Source organism: Chelonia mydas, chromosome 2 (assembly GCF_015237465.2).
Source record: "Chelonia mydas isolate rCheMyd1 chromosome 2, rCheMyd1.pri.v2, whole genome shotgun sequence".
Taxonomy (NCBI): Eukaryota; Metazoa; Chordata; order Testudines; family Cheloniidae; genus Chelonia; species Chelonia mydas.
Genome location: NC_057850.1, coordinates 9241120 through 9260395, shown reverse-complemented (window position 1 = coordinate 9260395; position 19276 = coordinate 9241120). Strand labels below are relative to the sequence as shown.

At 48.0% G+C, this 19276-nt stretch overlaps 1 protein-coding gene across 7 annotated transcripts in view; it reads right to left on the bottom strand.

The window, feature by feature from the left end:
• Nucleotides 1-5647: 5647 nt before the first annotated feature.
• The window catches only part of LOC102945058 (serine/threonine-protein phosphatase 6 regulatory ankyrin repeat subunit B), a 78086-nt gene continuing 64457 nt past the window's right edge, over nt 5648-19276 (bottom strand). For 4 of the 7 annotated variants that reach the window (XM_037891930.2, XM_037891931.2, XM_037891927.2 and 1 more), the window contains 7 exons: nt 18352-18498; nt 16923-17090; nt 15953-16150; nt 15339-15545; nt 12571-13936; nt 8135-8287; nt 5648-5999 (listed from right to left, as the gene is read on the bottom strand). In XM_037891930.2, coding sequence (XP_037747858.1) covers nt 5791-5999; nt 8135-8287; nt 12571-13936; nt 15339-15545; nt 15953-16150; nt 16923-17090; nt 18352-18498 — 2448 coding nt within the window. In that variant the 3' untranslated portion in view covers nt 5648-5790. The remainder of the gene's footprint in view (nt 6000-8134; nt 8288-12570; nt 13937-15338; nt 15546-15952; nt 16151-16922; nt 17091-18351; nt 18499-19276) is intronic. The other 3 variants (XM_037891928.2, XM_043539023.1, XM_043539024.1) reach the window with 1 other exon arrangement.

Genomic DNA, 19276 nt, shown 5'->3' with positions numbered 1-19276 from the left:
AAGGCAAGGTTAATGTTCACCGGGCAAGACCATGCAGCCCTGGGGGAGCAGTGCTGGACTAGAGGGAGCCTGGTGAAAAGCCCGAGGGCTTGAGGCAGGAAAAGCTCCGTGTGCGTTAAGCAGACAGAGGCCGAGAACAGCTCATGCGTGGCAATCCACCTGGAGCACTCAGCTGGCTAGTTCTCGTCACCTCTGTTACTGCTTTGGGACCCAAGCGAGCTAGATTAAAGATACCTCAGTGTCGCCACAAAGCTGCAGCCAAACCCTGTGACCGCAATGGAAACGTACCCGTCACAGTTTAGGGCACCTGCATCTGTATTTACCCTCCATGGTCCAGCGACTGAACTCACTCTCCGATCCCAGCTTGGACAGAGACTTGCATTTCTCACCCTGCTGGCCCGGGTTTTTTCAAGCCTGCACCATTCCCTGCTAGTCAGATGACCAACATGGCCAGCGTCTGTGCTTTGCAGAGGCTATGAACAGCGTAATTGCCCACAGTTATAGGTTAGCGCACAGCTCTTTCTGCGCAAGCACAGAGGGGTAGCTGGGTTAGTCTGGATCTGTGAAAGCGCAAGCACATTTATTCTTAAGAGGAAAGCATTAGAGAGAAAACATTGAAAGCAATAAAAGAACCTACACACATGCTAACAAGCTTACTAGAGATCACCCCAACTCCAGCAAGGGCTCCGGTAGGTGCCAGTCCTTCAAATCCCACCATGGGGATTTTCCCTGGTTACCAGTTCATAATAGCTTTTGCTCAGAACAAGCACCCTCATGAATAGTTCAGTCTTTCCTTTGTACTGCTTGGTCCTTTGACCTTGTCCTCATGAAACAGGTAATCAGCAGACAAAGGGCCCACTCCTAAGTGTATAACTTCAAAAGGCTGGGTTTTTGCATAGCTAGACAGGGATACCTTTGTGTTCATCTTTCCCTTGAGATTCCCACTTAACTTTGTTTGTCTCCTTGTTCAATATAGTCCTTTGATGGTAAGAACAGTCCCCAAGGTTTACATTGGCCACGTCTCCCCGTAGAGACATTAATAGAATCCCACAATAATACATAACCTTTGCATTTTTAATACAATGGACTCCAAAGATACCGAAACTTAATTTAATAAAGTTTTTTCCAAGGATATTGCAGGAAATTGCCCTGTTACAATACCCTCATAGAACTTCTTGGTGACTGGGTAGTGGTGCCTTCACTGAGGTTACTGCTAAATGAAATCGCTCTCCCGTGGGCAGTTTGTGTCCACCTCTATTCCAGGTATATAGGACTTGGGCACATGTTGTAAGCAAACATCATACTAAGAAATACCTTGACGGTGCATCACCAATTTCTTCTCCAATAGGAAACTGACTGGCTACAAGGACTCAATGTCTGCTGCAGCTCAGCAAAAGGGGCAACAATATAAACCACATTAAAAAAAACAAACACATTAAAATGGCGTAGATTCATAGATAGTAAGGTCAGAAGGGACCATTATGATCATCTAGTCTGACCTCCTGCACAACGCAGGCCACACTCTCTCACCCACCCACTCCTGCGATAAACCTCTCACCTATGTCTGAGCTATTGAGGGTACCCGCTCCTTTTTGGTGAGCACAACAGGATCATCTGACTACTTGTTAACAGACTCCTGCTGGCGATTAGACAGAGTAGGAGAGGATGCATTTTACCAGGTGGAGGCAGCTTTTGCAGCCTATTGTGGACTGACACAGACTGTCCCTCTGGCCCATTTGAGACCAGTATTGTCACAGACTGAGTCATGGCAGTGAGTAGCAGAGAGCAAAAAAGGGACTGATGATAAGACCACTGACATTTCATCCCTAAGGATTTCAGGAAGGCAACATACAGTACAGTTATCAGGGGGCAGCGGTGTTAGTCTGCATCCACAGAAACAACAGGGAGTCCGGTGGCACCTTAAAGACTAACAGAGGTTACTTCGGTACAATTGCCATCTGTCTTCCAATATTAAAAATAGGCCGGCTCCTTGGCCCCGACTAAGTGCCCTTTGTGCCACTCCAATGCCAACTGATCCCATTTCCACCCCAACCCCCCCCAGGGAAGTGTTGTGGAAGGGAGAGGGCAGGCCCATTTCGACACCATTCAAGTGAATGGTGTTACACTGGGGTAAACGTGGCATGAGAGGGTAACAGGATTGTTACTAAAACACGTCCCCTTTCAGAACAGAAATCAGCATCAACGCATACGGCTCAACCTAAGTGTGGCAGGACCTGACCCTATATGGAATAATACCAAAAGAATTGCTTAGCTTATCTGCTCCTAGCGTTAGCAGGGATGCTGGCCTGAAATAAGACGTTAACACTGAGGCTAGGCTGCTCTTCAGAAACAATTTAGCCTCTGGTGGGAAAAAAATAGGGCAGTTTTCTTAACCTTTCAAACGTCTAGTTATTCAAGAGGTTTCTTGATTAATGCTAGAGATTTAACTGGGCACTGACGCTTCCGTCAACTGCCAGCAATCACAGGGGAATGGCTCTTCAAACTGATGGTGGATTTTCTGTTGGTCAGCTTCTGCTGGCCATGAATACATTGTGGCTGGAAATTAAAAGACGGTTTCTAATCATCAGAGGAGAATGGGTCTGTGACAGCCTCCCAACAGGAGTGGGGATGGGCGTGGGGGCAACAACCTAACCAGTTTGACGGTGGAGCTGGATATATTTATGAATGGGGTTATATGACGGGGTAGCCTGTGATAGCAGGGGATGGACTCGATGAGCCAGGAGGTCATTGCCCATTCTACGTCCCTAAGTTCTCCCTCTTTCAGCTCAGAAGATAATGTTTCTCCCCAGAAAGTTAAAGCACCCCAGAAAAATGGGCTTGGAACGAAAATGTCTCCTCATTGATCATAGTTGTGTGTGCCCCCATGATGGGGTGGGTGCTGCTGCTTTGTATTACAGCAACACTTAGGGAAGCAGGTAGTGTTGCCGACTTTCCATTTTTTCATAACCAAACCCTACAGGCCCTCATCACTTACTCCCCCCTCTCCTGGGACTCACCTGCCACCTGAAGACCTGGGTGGGAGGCGCTGACATGGAGCCTGCCTGCCTGTCCAACTGGGGCACGGCGAGGTGTGTCTGTCCCCTGGAGCGAGGGGCCGGAGAAAGCCAGGGCCCTGGGAGGCTGAGAAGGTGGGCAGCGCACCTGGCCCCACTCCTCAAGTGCACTGCACTGTCAGGATCCCTCCTCCTCCAGCAGCAGCTGCTCTTCCCGCCCTCCCGGTGGCAGAGGCCAATCACGGTTACTTCGGTAACGGGACGTTTGGGGTCCAGTCAGCAGTGCTGACCGGACGGTGCACAGGTCCCCTTTCAAGTGAGCTTTCCAGTTGAAAACCGGACACCTGGCAACCCTAGAACCAGCTCAGCATGTTCGGCGCGGTCTGGGTATATCGCAACAGGTCACCCCGCTTGATGGGTACGTCTACACTGCCAAAACTCCCCGAACAAAACCTGCAACAGCAAGTCTCAGATCCCAGCTCAACTGACCCGGGCTTGCTCGATGGGGCTAAAAATAGCAGTGCCAACGTTCCCACTCAGGCTGGAGCCAGGCTCTGAGACCCTCCCCGCGGCTGGGTTTGAAAGACAGGGCTCCAGCCCAAGTGCGAACACTGACATTGCTATTTTTGGCATCGTAGCGTGAGCCCGAGTCCGCTGCCATAGGCGCTGAGACTCACTGCCACAGGGCTGTTGTTTTTCTGCAGTGCACACATACCATATGTGGACAAGTCAGTTAAAGGCAGCAGTATTATCCCCATGCTGCTGATGGGAAATGCAGGGAGTAAGTGAGTTGCCCAAGTTCACAGAGGAAGTCTGTTGCAGAGCCAGGAATTAAACCCAGGGCTCTTGAGTCCCCCTGCTGTGCCTCAACCACTCAACCATCCCAGCTCCTGGGGCACTCCTGCAGTGCTGTATTACTGTGTTCCTGAAGTCCCTGCGAGCTGTGAAGTGCAGACCCACAACACACCCAGATACTCACCAGGAGCACTGCGGGGAGGTGGCAGGCCTAAGCACACTTTCCTGCTTCTGCTCCAACTCCTGAATACTTCCAATACCTCGGTTCTGAGCAAGCCACGCGCTCCCCCCGCAGCATTGCCTCAGCCCGGAGACTTCAGCACACTGGAACTCCTCCTTCTGCACAGCACGGCGATCTCGCACACCGAGCGTCTCCTCAGCATTCTCTGTGGTATGCAGGCGCTGTCCCGACCACACACAGATAGGCAGCCTGGCTGCTTGTGGGGATGGGAGAGGAGGTTAGCTCACAAAAGAGCCTGTTCAGACAGACCACCAACGAAAGAACGCAGATTTATGGAAGCCAAAAACTCGCAACCTTTATTTGCCCTTATATAAGGCTTAGCCCTGCTGCCGCTGAAATCAATGGATTTTTGGCCATTGATTTCAGTGAGAGCGCAGATCTGTCCCAAAGTGCCAGCTCTCTCAGGACATCAGCGCTCTGCAGCGTTCCCATGCGGGAGGTGTGATTCTTATCTCCATTTACAGACAGGGAAACTGAAGCATAGAGCGATTAACTGACCAGCCTAAGAGCAGGCATTAAGTGTCAAGATTCTGGACCAGAGCACAGGAGTCCTGATTCCCTGCCCCCTTGTGCTAACCAGTAGTCCCTACTAGCCTCAGGGCCCCTATTTTACCAGCTAAATTCATGTCACTTCTCCCCGTGGTAGCTGCTCACACTGGTAAGCCCCAGTCACTGAATGGATTTTGATGAAATGCAGGTTCCAGGTGGCACAACCCCTGGGCAGCCGGTCTCCATCTCTGCTTGATGAAGGGGGAGTCTTGAAGGACGTGGGTCTGCACCTTCCATTTCTCTTCACTGTACTATTGTCTCTTCTCTTTGGGCTACACTGCAACCATGAAGCCAGAGCCCCGTGGCAGCAAGGCTGCAGAGAAGCACGGCTGCACAGGAAGCTGAATTGGGTCCCATGCCTTTGGGAGCACCAGGGGAGAGCAGGCCAGAGCTACACCCTTTCCAAGGCCGAGTTGTGTGGACCATCCTCCTAGCTGGCCTAGCTCTTCTGTTGCCATTAGCCTCCAATTGTCCTTGCCCTCAGGAATGACCGTGGCTTGCTGCTGTGCCTAACCCCTGAGCAAAGGTGTCGAGGGTGGAGATGGGGATTTATAGCCCGCACACCTCTGCCTACCGGGGGTGTGTGTGAAAGCAGTTTAGCCCATTGCATCATGGGAGGACAATGCAATTCTTCACTGTGCGGCAGCTGGCAGAGAAACTAGGACTGGTTTTACACAGGAGAGCGTTTCTATAGCCTAAGCTGTCCTGCCAGTCCGATTGCTGTCTCCACAGCCCAGCGATTCCCTCCACCACCTGTGGAATAGGCACAGTAAAACTGAGACAGGGAGAAACCAAAAGCCAAATCCGAACCTTCAGGGGAAACTCCCTTCTCGAGGGCATGTAGCATGACCAGCACCTCCTTTGGGTGCTGGAGGAGGTCGTGCCTGACCAGCCAGAATTCCCATATTAGGTTCCAATCCTCTGAAGTGCTGAGTCCCTCGGTGCTGGGCTCCAGCCAGATGTATCTTGGCGGAGACGCTCAGCGCCTCTCAGGAGCAGGCCCGAGAGGGAGGATCCATGAGTACAAAAAACCCAACGGACTTGGACATGGAGGGAACACAGAAAATTATCTTTATTGCATTCCGTTTGGCCATACAACACGTCGCCGTTCACGCCCTACTGCATTCAGGCAGCCCAAAGGGGACCCACGTCACGGCAATCGCTGGTACTGGGGAGCTGGGTGCAAACAGGCTAGACCCTGCACACATCCTGGCCGTTCATGAGCAGATGGATGGGCTGCACACCTCTCTTCTCCTCATGGTGCCTGGACAATTCCCTCTCGAACAGTGCTCTGTCCATCCGCCCTTTCAAGGAGTAATAGCGGAGAGCCACGCTGTGCCAGTCTATTGCCCCCTCAATGTGCAGCGGCCTTGCTGGCAGAGTGCTTCGAATGTGCCCACCTACGGAGAGAACAAGAGATGGCTAACAAGTCAAGAGGAGAAAGTCCCCATCCATGCACCAAGGCTCCTTTTTTTGGAGTCCCTCTAACAGGCGGAGTTGGTTCAGTGTAAGTGTCAGACCCCATTGCCCTCTCCTGGATGAAATCAGACCTGCTCAAGTGTTTGTGATTATATTGCCTCCTGGTGGTTGGAGGACTAAAAAGAGTCTATCTCACAATACCGCTGTAAAGGTAATGGGAATTCCCATTTTGTTCACGTGGTGGAGGTCTGCTTTTGGAGCAAAGATGTAGAGTTCGAGCCTGGGGCTGTGCAGGTTAGTTGGCAATTGTGGTGTCTGCATGTGTTTGTTTACGGACCCTCACAAACGCAGTGTCTTAAAATATATTGTCTGATATTATTTGGAGCTGCTGAGATTACTGAGTTCTTAAACTCATAGTTTCTCCTGATTAAGGAAAGAAACTTATATAAATTACTAAATTACCCAATGAAATATGTTACTTAGGGTTAGTTGTGTGATGTGTTGTATTATAGATTTGATATTAATTTTCTGTAGTTAATGAAATGATTGCATCTGATTTAATGGGATTGCTTACGGAAAAGATTCTGCCTTCAGACGTGCACTATTGAGGGAGCAGTGGCTTGGTAAAGGGAGATAGAGCCTTTCACCACTAGTTGATGGGTTCAAATCCAGCTTGTATCAGACTGAAAGCTTCTGTATGAAAGCTGTCAGTGGCTATGCAAATTAAGTTGGTCTCAGTCCAGTCTGGTGATGCAGAGGCAGCAGCTCATAGGAAACAAATATGAATCAAGAATAAATGAGTTTCTAATCTTCCTCTGTGAAGCATGCAGAATCCGTCCCATCCCACCTCTGGCTCGGTGACTGAGCGGGCTCAGAGTGGCCCTGCAGCTGAGGTAGGAGGCACTCGTTCATACTGAACCCATTCCTGGCGAGTGCACATTGAGAGAGGCAGGAGGGAGTGATGGAACCACCCCATCCTCTACTCTTCTACTGCTAAGGCAATGAAAGAGGAGGCGGCTCCCTTTCACCAACGATGCGTCCCTTCTGCCCCCCAGAATTCATTCTGACTGTGCCAGGGAATTCCACTGCGTTTATCCGATTTGCCAGTATCTGGTTTCCTCTCTTCAAACTCACAGGGCTGGCCTAACCTACCAAAAAGGAACCTCCCTTCCAGCTGCCTCCAACAGCACCGTAAGTTCCAAGCAAGCTAGATAACAGCGGAGCGGGAGGAGGAATCTTCGTGGAGAGTCGTGTTAGTGGAATGTTGTGTTACACTGATGTACAGTTTGGCCTCTCCAGACAAAACATAACCAGCGCTGGCTGAAGCCCCCCTCCCTCCCACTGCTTTGAAAACTGACTCCTAAGTGTCTGAACCAACAGCGTTAAAGCAAAGACAGGCAGAGTAATGACTCCATCCCTCGTGCGCTCTGTTGTGCCTAGATATGGTAGCACATGCAGAAGTTCATTCTGCAGAGCACCTTTCAGCCACAATATTTCCCAAAATGGATAATACTCTTAGGAAGTGGAACAACAAAGGACAGCAAAGGGGGACAAAAAAATTCAGATGTGTAGATAAGGGAGGAAGAGAGACTCTTCCAGCTACAAGAACCAATACCGAGAATCAGTGTGGTGGAGAGATATAGGAAGGCAATTGCAGGATACCGGAAGGCAAGAGCTGCAGAGGAAAAGGCTATTTGCACCGACAGTACTGACTCTGTACAGAAATAACAGAAGTGAGACATATGGCAACAGCCCAACCACACAGTCTGAGGATCCCAGCAGTACAGAGAAAAAACAACAGCTACATTAAAGATCAACTCTTCACCTTTCCTAGGGAAAGATTTAGAATCAAGGAGATGGAAAAGACCCATTAGGGTGTCTAAATCATCCAGTGGAGGATTGTTCCCTGCATTGTACCCTCCAGCAATGGGGTCTTCGTTCCATTCCATTATCAAATAGCTCTCCTGATTAGGACTCCCCTTCCCCTAATATTCATCCTATGTTTTCCTTTGCTCAGTCTCAGAGGTGCACCCTACTGGGGCACCCTATGTAATTTGGTCCCCTTCTGGCGGTCTACTGTGGATTTCCAGCGTATGGCTCAGGAAAGGGTCAGTACCTTCTGGTGATACTTGTGTCATCCTCTTGGCAGCAACCCTAATCCAACCCATGGACGTGTGAGCCAGCATATTGATGGATCGTGTGTCGGAAGTGCTGTCCAGGTCTTCCTCTTCGTTTATCAGGTCCCTCCGTTCAGTGGAGCACAGCTTACCTTGGAGGAGCACAGAAGCTCAGATGAGTAGGACTGTGTACAAACATGACCTTAACCTCTACAATGGGGATTTATCTTCACATTTTCCCACGCTTGTCTTATTATTCTGTTTTTGACACAATTGTGCTAGCTGGTGCATGAGATACAGATAGTTTATACCAATAAACCCCCCCTCCCATCTTCACACAGGAAATTAGTGACAGACAACCCTTGGACATATCAGAGGTTCAGGTAAGAGTCCGAAAGTTTGGATATTCATTCAAGGCTTACATGAGTTTTCTGAGTGTGGACATCTCCAAAGACTAGGGTCTCCAATGAGATTTCTGTGCTGCTTGGTTTAGATGAGATTGGAAATATCTCAGCAATGGCAGGGCCTCAGGTCAATTTGTGCAGAGGATTGTTCAAGTTATCTTGAGTAATATTAATTATTGGATCCAAATAGTTATTACTGATTATTTTCAACTTATTTTTTCACTGTATGTCCCCAGCTGCGGCGTTGGCATACTGGGTCATATTGGAAAGATCGCCAACACTCAGGAGTAGAATGATTGGTTTACCCCTCTCCTTGACCCCAAAACAGAAAATCATTATGCATCTTTAATTTCTGGCCCTGAAAAACAGTCAGATAACACCTGAGGATTACCGTAATCATTGGACAACATTTTCACGCCATAGTGCCAACAGTTCAGCTCATGAATACGCATTTAGGCTCCTAAAGAGAAGCTTATATTTGGGTCTCTAAATGTGGATTTTTAGGAGGCCACCTTTAGGGACCCAAGTTTGTAAATTTCACAGAGCTTTTTGGGAAATGCCCTCTCAGAAAAAAAAATTGTTTTGGATGAAATTTAAAGGAAAAACAATTTTTGTCAGTGTTTTGAGTTGGTTGGGCTTTTTTGTTTGTTAAAACTCCTCAACATTTACAGTTTTCAAAAACTGAAAAATTTCAGGGAGGCAGGGAAAAATAGTTGGTTTTACTGAAAATTTTCATCTGACTGACTTGAAACTTTTTTTGGTTCTCAGTTACCAAATCCCTCGATTTTTTTAAATTTGGGGGATTTTGGCTTTTCATTAAAAAATCCTGTTTTGTTTTTTTTTGTCAAAAAATTTTTTTTTTTGCTTTGAGCAGGGGGTTGGACTAGATGACCTCCTGAGGTCCCTTCCAACCCTGATACTCTCGGATTCTCTGATTTGTCATAGAAATTTCCAGATTGACAAAAAAGCCATTTTTAATGAAAAAATAAAAAAATTGTCCAACATCTTTCCCAATTTAGCAAGCCCTGTGCTAACACCCCGAAGTAAGAGCTGACAAATGCATAGCAAATAATACATTCACTGATTTTAGCCTCCTTTTCCATTTGCAAGTTGCCCACTAGCAGCTTACAATTTTCTTGAATTAAATCATTATTAGATATTATTTGTCAACTAGTTTTGGTGAATAATTCTTGGCCTGCAGCAGTTTGATATCTGGTTAGCTTAGACAGGTCACACAGCAATGCTTCTGATCTCTGCCAGGATGAGTGTAACACAGAATTGTGGTTGCAAAATTCACTCTCCAAAAATATTTTCTCATATTCACTTAACATTTGTTGTCACACCACCTTTCCCGCCATGAATACACTCTCTGGGTACACTCACGCAATTTAAACATAGTGAGCGAGTGAACACAAAGAAGTTTGATTTTCATTTGAGCAGAATATTTTTTCAGATGTTTGCTCCTCTCTGTAGGACATTGTTCCTCTGCCAGCCCCGAAGTACTACGCATTGAGCCACATATCTGAATCAGACAACTGGGGAAAACATGGAAGGGAACGCAATCCATAATTCGCTGGAAAATCACAACTTCAAATGCCAAGAGGGTCTGAAATGACTCAGAACAGAGCCAATGCCAGTAAACGGCCCTGACACAAACCTATTTATAGTAGGTCTGCCTAGGGTGAAGTCTTGTCCATTGACTTCACTTCTCAGGATCAGGCCCTCAGTCTCCTGGGATTACATTTCTCATAGAACCACAGAAATTGGAGATGGGAAAGATTTATTAGCTCATTTTATTCACGTACCTCTGCAGGAGCAGTGCAGGATTGTCTCTAACTGTTCATTTTCAAGTGCCTAGTCCAGTTTAGATTTTAATGTGTCAAGCAATATAACTTCTTACTGCAAAACAAATCCACAGCCTACATGTTCTTTTTCTAAGGCGTTTTTGTTTGTATTTACTATAGCTGTTAGTTTCTTAGTTCTGCCTTCTAGTGGCATCATGAGGAAAAAAAGTGGAAGAGTCCAATGTAGCCTTAGAAATCAGTTTAATTTGTTCTATGACACTATTATGCACTAATCCTAATTGTATGGTTATTCCACCGTGTCACTACAGGGCAGAGTTAACATTGTCCGGGTGCCTTAACTGTGCATTGGCATTCCTTAACATGACTGGATTTCTTTTAAATTTAACCTTAACTGAATTTCCTGGATCGGTAATGCTTGGTTTTTCCCCCTGTAATTACCCTTAAATTACTAACACGTGCTCAACCTTAACTCCAGTTTGATATCCTTTTTATCTGGGATTACAGTTATATATCCTGTTTCCAGAGCAACTTGGGAAATAAAATACTATTATGTTTATTAGCTACTTGGTTAAATGATGCATGCTTGGTTCTGGTTTGGGGATAAGGGGGAGTTGCAGCTGTCCATGTAACATTCATGTAGGAAAGGTATATGAAAAACCCACCACTGTAATTACACCATGTTTTCTGAAACATTCCCAATGTAATGGGCGTCAGTGGAATAAAAACGTATAACCCCCCCCAACCCTTTATTTTAAAATAAATTAAAACTGATCTCTCTGGAGATGTAATATAGCAGCTTCAGGTCATGTGAGGGCACTTATACCCCATTCTCTTGTATGTCTGTGAGAAGGAATGGAGCTGTGTCTCTTTAAGAGGACATACTTCAGAAAACTCTTAGGCCCCAAGTTTCATCCTCCTTTCCTGGAAAGTAACAGTTTCCATTTGACTTGGAGACATTCTTCCTGCACTTACCCTACCACCCATCTAGCCCCGCTGATGTCCAGGGCAGGGGTGTCATTTCAGAAAAATTTGGGGGCGGAGGGCAAAGTTGTGTCAGCATACAGAACATTATCTATGATAATATGGGCTGGGCGAGTGGAGCAGATATACCCGTGAATTTGGGAGGAGAGGCGAACCAAGGTCTGAGGGACTAACTGCCCACCTTGCCACCTTGAAAATGATATGCCTGGACCAGGGGTTGCCTGGGTCTAACAGAGAGAGCCATCTGTCTTCATTGGCAAGATCTTTTTGTTGGAGGCGATCATTGCCTATGTACCCAAAACCTCTATATTGCACACTACTAGCCCACATTTAGGTGCAGATGAGTGGAAAGTGCTTTGATGCATTGCTTGGAATGTAGTACAATGGTGTAACATTACTATGCACTGTAGTAACATGCACAATCCTGTGAGCTGGATCAGAAATATCGAGGTTCTGTGGCCTCCAGCTAGATGTCCACTGTTGGTTCATATGGAGGGTATTTGGTCTGTAATAAACTGGTTGGAAATTTTCTGATGCAACCTTTTTCGGCTGGAAAATATCGATTTGTTGAAAGTGAAATATTTCGCCCTAAGCGTATCAATTTTGATGCAGTTTAGTTTTGGGGAAGAAAAAAAAAAGGATTTGGATTTAGGTTGAAATATTCCATTCTGACACTGCTTAATGGAACGTTTACATTTTTTGTTTTGAAATGACTTTTCATTTAGAAATTTATTTTATAGTGTAAGAAATGTCAAAATTGGAATGAAACGCTTTGATTCACCTGAAATGAATTTCTTTTTCCAGAATTTTGTTTTCTGGAAAATTTTGAATTATTTCGTTTTTGTTCCCATTTTGGAATGGAATTTTTTTTTCAAACTCACAGAATTTCCCACATATTGAAAAATCGAGTTCCCTCCCAACTCTAGTCTGTAATGTAAGCAACAGAGAGAACCATGGGCTCATGTTCTACTTTCTGCCTCAATAGAGTTGCTTGACTGTAAGTGAGTGCAAAATGAAGCCATGAGTGTGGTGCCTGATGCAGCACATACTGCCCCCTGGTGAGGACCTTAAATAAATCCAGGCATCTGACATGCTCCCACTTTCCAAGGTCTCCCTAAAAACTCTTACAGCTGCCGACATTCAACCATTTCATTTCATTTCTTCAATCGGCTTTGGGAACATTTCCAGGACTGCAAAATAAAAACATTCTGACACACAAATCTACATATAAATTAGCAGTTGTACCTTTGTGTTTGCAAAGTATTTTGATGTAATAGAGAAGATTTGTGAAGAGGTTAAAGGGGGAAGGTGTTCCAGACTTCCTAGTCATGTCCCTAATGAGCATGGCCCTGCCAAACTTCCACTCTGTGTCAGACTGGGCTTGTATCCTCTGGTAGGTGTCACTCATCATGGCGATCAGCAGGTTGATCAGCACAATCAAGGTCACGATCAGGTAAACCCCAAACACAAAGCGGATGATGACAAAAGTGAACTGGGGAGTTCTGGTGAGTGAGGGCAGGGACTCGGGGTCAACGAGGCCAAACACGGAGAAGAATAATGTGACCATAATGACAACGGGGTCCTGGATAACGGTGCTCACAGTCGCGTTCCCACCAGCAGCTGAGAGGTTGGTCTTTGGTTCAGGGTAGACTGGCTGGTAGACAGATGACAGCTGCATGGTGAAGGCTATGTGAAACAAGCCCAGGATGACCGCGAACCTGGTGAGATCCTTCATGAGGTTCCTGATTATGACGGCCCAAGGGCCAAAGAGGTGGTGGAAGGTGAGGAACTCCAGGAACTGCACAAAGGAGAGCGTCATGGCCACCCCTAGGAAGATGTTCCTGGCAAACAGGCAGTGCAAGCGATCGGTGCCAGCAAACATCAAGGCCAGCAAATGGCAAAGGAAAGCAATGGCAGAGAAGCCCAAGACGAACACTCTGATCCAAGCCAGGCCAGCCCTTTCTCCAGAATGGGTGAGCTCGGTGACCAGTGTCCCCAGCAGCCAAGCTAAGAGCAACCACTCGTTCCAGTATGGCACCATGTGACCTTCATAGATGGGGCTAATGGGGGGATACACTATGGTTAGGATGAACAGGATGAGCAGGAAGATATGAGATGCCAAGTGGCTCATGAACTTCATAATAGGAATTTTATTGAACCTATGTTTCAGGGGTAGGGAGAAAACCAGCCACATGGGGGGGCACGCTAGGAAGCAGACGAACAAGAGGGCAATCTTCCATGGGGCCCACTTCAGGCTGCCATACCAGACTTCTGTCAGGTATTTTTGCACTGCTGGATGCGCTACTACGTCCTTCTGTTCACACTCAATTAGCGAGTCCAGCATGGTAGTGCCTCTGTGATCCACTGCGCGGAGAAGGTGGCCAGCACTTCTACCTCCAGAAGCCAGCGTCAGGAGCTCAGTGGCCATGCTTTCAGTGTACTTGGCAGCAGTCAGCAAGTCTTTGGCACGTTCCTTCTCCTTCAGGGCAGCGATGTTGAAGGCCCGGGAAAGCTTGACAGCAGTGTCCAGGGGAGCAGAAGAGTGAAGGACAAATTCTTCAATTGCCTTGTTGTTGTTCAGCTTCCCACAGACCATAAGGTCAAAGATAAACTGGAAAAACAAACACCCTTAGTTAATATCAGAAAGAGGAAGGATAGTCTTGTGCTTAAGGCATTGGACAGTACTCAGGAGATTGGGTTCAATTCTCACTTCTGCTACAAGCTTGCTGTACAACCTTGGTCAAATCATTGAATCTCTCTGGTGTCTCAAGCCTTCTGTAAAATGGGTATAACAATACGGTCTTTCCCCCACTCTTTGTTTTGTCTATTTACAATGTAAGCTCTTCGGTGCGGGGACCATCTTTTCCTATATGTGTGTTCAGCACCTGGCATGAGGAACCTCTAGGTGCTACTGTAGTGCAAGTAACAACAACAATGCATAATGCTTTACAAACACTGACTGACCACAACACATCCATGGGTAGGGCACCACCGCTTTACATATGGTGAAACTGAGGCAGAGATCAGGTGACCTCCTAAGGTCACAAAAGGATTCATCATCTGAGCTGCGATTAGAACTCCAAATTCTGTGCTCAGAGGCCACACCTTTAAACTCTGGATTTAGTAAATAGCAACGTGGAAAAAAACAATCCAGTTTGAGAGGAATATTTCCAAAATGCCAGGGACATTCACATATCTTCACTGGGGCTGGAGAAGGCTCATCATATAAATGCTAGATGTGTAGAACTAATGTTCAGTGATGTTTTTTTCAGCTTCTGGAAACAGAGGAGAGGTGTCTCTGACCAGATCAACCCCCTGGTCAAGCTTGTTCTATTACAGCTGGGAGAATAATAGATTTTTAGGTTTGTTGGCAATTTTGACAAAGTTAAAAAAACAAATAGTTTCCGGTCAGACCAAAAAAGACAATTTTTGCACATTGAGACGTCCACAACATTTGCATTTTGGGTTGAACAAAATGTTTCATTCCAACAAAATCAAAATGTTTCATTTCAATTTTGACTGTTTTTTTTAACACTTCTGAATGTTTTAAAATAAAATGGAAGGAAATTTTGAAACAAAAAGTCATTTCCAACTGAAAAATTGAAATGTTTCATTTTGAACACGAAACATTTTGATATTTTCGGAATCCGCCCCCTCCCCCCCAAAACCAAACAATTAGGTGAGTCACCAATTCATGAAACAGTTTGGTATTGCCAAATCTGCATTTTTCACCAAAAAAAAAAAAGTTTTGGCTGAAAATTTTTTTCTAGCTCTAGTCTCCAGCAACATATGGCTCTGAGCTCCAGGAACCCCATAGCCATTGCTACCACTGATGGGACCAATAACTATAACGACCAATGACCTAAATTACTGGGATCCTAGTCATGCTATTGCACCATAAGGGCATAATGTAGGTGCTGGGGGTAGGATTTTGCAAACAAGAGTAGGACATATGGCTCAGGGCTTGCCCACGTCACCTCCCCTACCTCACCTTGGCTCAGGGTCTCCCCTACCTTCCTGTCCTCAATCAGTTTCAAGGTGGTGGAGTTCCTTTTCATCAGGAAGCTCACTACTTCTTGGTGGTTCTCAGCAGCTGCATACTGGATAGGTATCCTCCCCTCTTTGGACTCGAGAGTGGGTGTGGCACCGCTTTCCACTAGCAGCCGGACACTATCCAGGAAACCCGATTTGGCAGCAAAGTGCAATGGGCCCCAGCCTTGCTGTGGAATTAAAGGACGTACAGTGAAAACGCAGCATTCATTGACCGCAGGCATCAGGCAGCCACATAATAGGGAATGGTGCAGGAGGGGATGGAATCACCTTTAACCAGAATTGCATGAAACTTTCATAACTTTCAGGTGATGGGCAAACTGGAAATTCATGGGCAGCTGACTTGGCTGGCAGCTTTTGTCAATAGACAGCCATGCTGCTGTTCGGAACCATGGAATTCAGGACGTAGGGTTTGGAGATATTGTGTAGCACCTTCTATGGCATCCTATATTGTTCATGGCACAGGCCCACGATCAAGGCTTGGTGCGAGACTCTCCATGAAGAGGTTGCACAGAAAGTGTGACCGCCCCTCACTGTTCCAGCAGGCTAACACCAACCGTGCGAGCTGCTGCTGTACCTTGTCAGTGACGTTGATCTCCGCTCCCTGGCCCAGCAATGCCCGCACCATCTCAACGTGGCCATTGGCTGCAGCCAGGTGGAGGCATGTCCGCCCTCTCTTGTCTCGAAGATGCAGCTGGGAGGTGGATTTGCTCAGAAGAAGCCCAACGACGGCGGTGTGACCATGCTGGGCCGCCAGGTGGAGAGGGGTGGAGCCCTAAGCACAAGTGGGCTGGTTAGCATTGTACAGCATTTGGCACAGGGACGGGATGGCTCCAAGGTCACTAATGGGACCTAAAAATGTCACCTAAAGACACTGTCAGACTTGGCACGAGAGGCATCACTCTTACAGCAAGGAGAGAGGCTGAGGACCGAGGGTCAGGGAGACTGAACTACCCTCCACAGCTAGAGGTGACCCCTCCAGAAGAGGGCTGGGGTCCACTGTCCGAGGGCTACGTGGACGAAGCTTGCATTGCAGCAGCCTCTTCTGCAGAGGGAAGAGCTGTCTCTATGGTTGTCAACCCGGCACTGGTCAGTAGTAGCACTAAATTCATGCAGAAACAACCAAGGTGGGCCATGACGTGGCCGGATGGTTTGGACTGGCCTGAGCTGGAGAGCAGCCCAGTTAGGTCGTGGAATTGGCCTTGGACTGTCCCAAGAGGCTGATGCTTCATGGTGGCCTTGCTCTGTTGTCATCATACACATCAGTGCAGAGTTGTGGTACAATGCTAGCCAGAACGGCCACTCGAGGCCCCCGGAGTGCTGGCCTCAGAGAAGCTAGGCCCTGAGAGTTGCCCAAAAGGGCTTGGCTAGTGTCAGTTTTGGGGGAGGTGGAAGCTTCCCAGAGAGCCTGTTACCCCAGATATGACGCTGCAAAATCAAAGCTGCGCGCCCCCATGACAGGCTGCAGCCTTCTCCTGGGCTGAGCCAGCTCAGAGCACGGTGGCCCCCATGTGAGTAGAACACGCAGAGCATGGCTGGCCTCTTACCTGCAGGCTGGTCTGACAATCCACCTGTACGCCGGGGTAGTTGAGCAGCAGCCGGACCAGGCTCTCGTGTCCCGACTGGGCAGCCAGGTGCAGTGGCGTGAATCCTGACTGCGATAAATCACACAGACGGCAGCAGGGCCCCTCTGATGCCCCAGACTCCTGGGCATACTGCGAGGGCAATACAGTTCCCAGACACTTCCCCCCGCAGCGCGTACAAGTCAGAATCCACAGCAGCTGTTCCCCCATTTTCTGCGACTCACGCCTGCAGGCGGGCCATAATGATCTACCTTCCTCCCTCCCTGAGGCCCTGCAGAGTCAGCAACCTGGCTGAAGCCTCCCCCACATGCACCATCACGCTGGGTTACGCATTGGAACAACTCCGAAATCTTTCAAAGGTTTTCATGAGACTGTGAGTCACTCTATAGCCCGGTGGCTGGGACACTGCCGTGGGAGACCCAGGCACCACCCCGGCTGTGCCTGATTCCGAGCAGAGAATTTCATCCCAGGTAACACCAAATCAGACAGAGCGGGGTCTTGAATCTGGATCTCCCAAATTCCAGGCCCGAGATCTGGCCTCCAGCCCAAAACCCTCCTGGTGAAAATGCATGGAAACCAAAATGTTTCAGCTTCCCCGAAACAGCATATTTCGGCAAGAACGCTCCAACCAGATCTACCCGCCCCCCAGTTCTGGAACAAGTGGTGCCGTGGGACCGAGGGCTGCAGTGTCAGGGTCTCTACGCCGCGCAAGTTCCACGCACAGCCCATCCCTTTCAATCAGGGCCTTGGAGCCATTTGTCATCCAGGCCTCCCGTTTCTGACCCTTTGAAAAGCCTCCCTGTGGAGTCAAATCCTAACCAAGGAGAGCAGAGATGGGAAGAGGCAAAGGCAGATTTCCCAGGGTGAATACAGGGGTAAACCCTTCTCCCCGCTCCACAGGCTCAAGGGAGAGAAGAACCAGGGCAGCTGTGTTACACAGAGTGCAGTGACATGACGCAGGGAGTTGGGGGCAGGGAGGGGGGCTCTCGCCAGCCTGTCTGCCCCAGGGCTGGGGTCCATCCAGAGTAACATGGAAGAGAGGTGCATGGCCACCCAGGAGTGCGTGCAGGGCACAAGGATGTGCGACTAAGAAGGTTCACTGGCTAAAGCCACAGCACGGAAGGGAGTAAGAGTCCAGTTGATGTGGAAACTACTCGGGCAGTTCTGAGATACAGCAGCAGCAGCCGGGAGGGGGACTCAGTCTGCAGCAGAGCACTCCTCTGCCAAGCTTGTTTACAGAGGAGAGGACTTGGGCCTACCACACAGTGAAATCAAATGGTTCAGTAACATGAGCCCCCATGTTATTTGGTTCCATGGAAATAGACAAGTGGGTTCGGGATGCCATGTGTCGGCTTGTCCCTTATCCCTCCCTGGGGCTGGCTGCTGGTATTACCTCACTGCCTTGCTCCTTGACCTGCTGTCCTTCGGAGGTGAATTTGGGAGGCTCGCTGCGCATGGTGGCCAATCCCCTGGCGAGCATGTCTCGGACGAAGTCCAGCTGGCCGTAATGAGCTGCCACATGAAGGGCAGTAAATCCTGTCTTGGAAGGGAAAGAAAAACACATCCACAGTTCAGGGAAAACAAACGAGGTTTGCTCTTTTAAATGAACCAGAGCACTCTCATTTAGCATCCGATCAAAGCACAGTACATGCCTGACAGCTGGAAGGAAGAAGGTTAAAAGGGAGAGGTCACAGAAGACATGAGAATGACAGGAACGAAAACAAAGAAAGGGGTGAAAGAATGAGAGAGTTGGAAGAGGAGAAGGAGCTTTTGGGGATACATGTTTCAGGAAGCATCCTCTGCATTTGGCATCCACAGTTGACGCTGCAAGGCTCTGGGCAGCATCAGGAAAAGACGACTCCTGACAAAGCAATAGAAGGCAGGGTCTGTGTTAAGGGATGTGACTGGGTGCCAGGAGCATGGGGTTCTAGTCCCTTCTCTGCCATTGGCCGAGGTTTCAAAAAGGACTAACAATTTTGGGTCACTCTATTAGTGGGTGCTCAACTTGAGAGCCCTAAAACAAGCCTGATTTTGTGGAAGTGCTGAGCACCCACCCTCTGAAAATTAGGCCCCTGTAGGGCATCCAAAAATGGAGGCCCTCAAAATCACTAGTCACCTTTGGAAACCTCGACTCGCACTCGCTGGGCCTCAGTTTCCCATCTGTACAATGGGGATACTAATTCTTCCTTTCTCCCACCTTCTGTCTGCCTGGGCTCTTTGCAAGATCGTTGGGGCAGGGACTGTCTCTCACTAGGTGTACACACAGTGTCCAGCACAGTGGGGACTAACCATTACCAATAACTATGTGTCCCATGCAC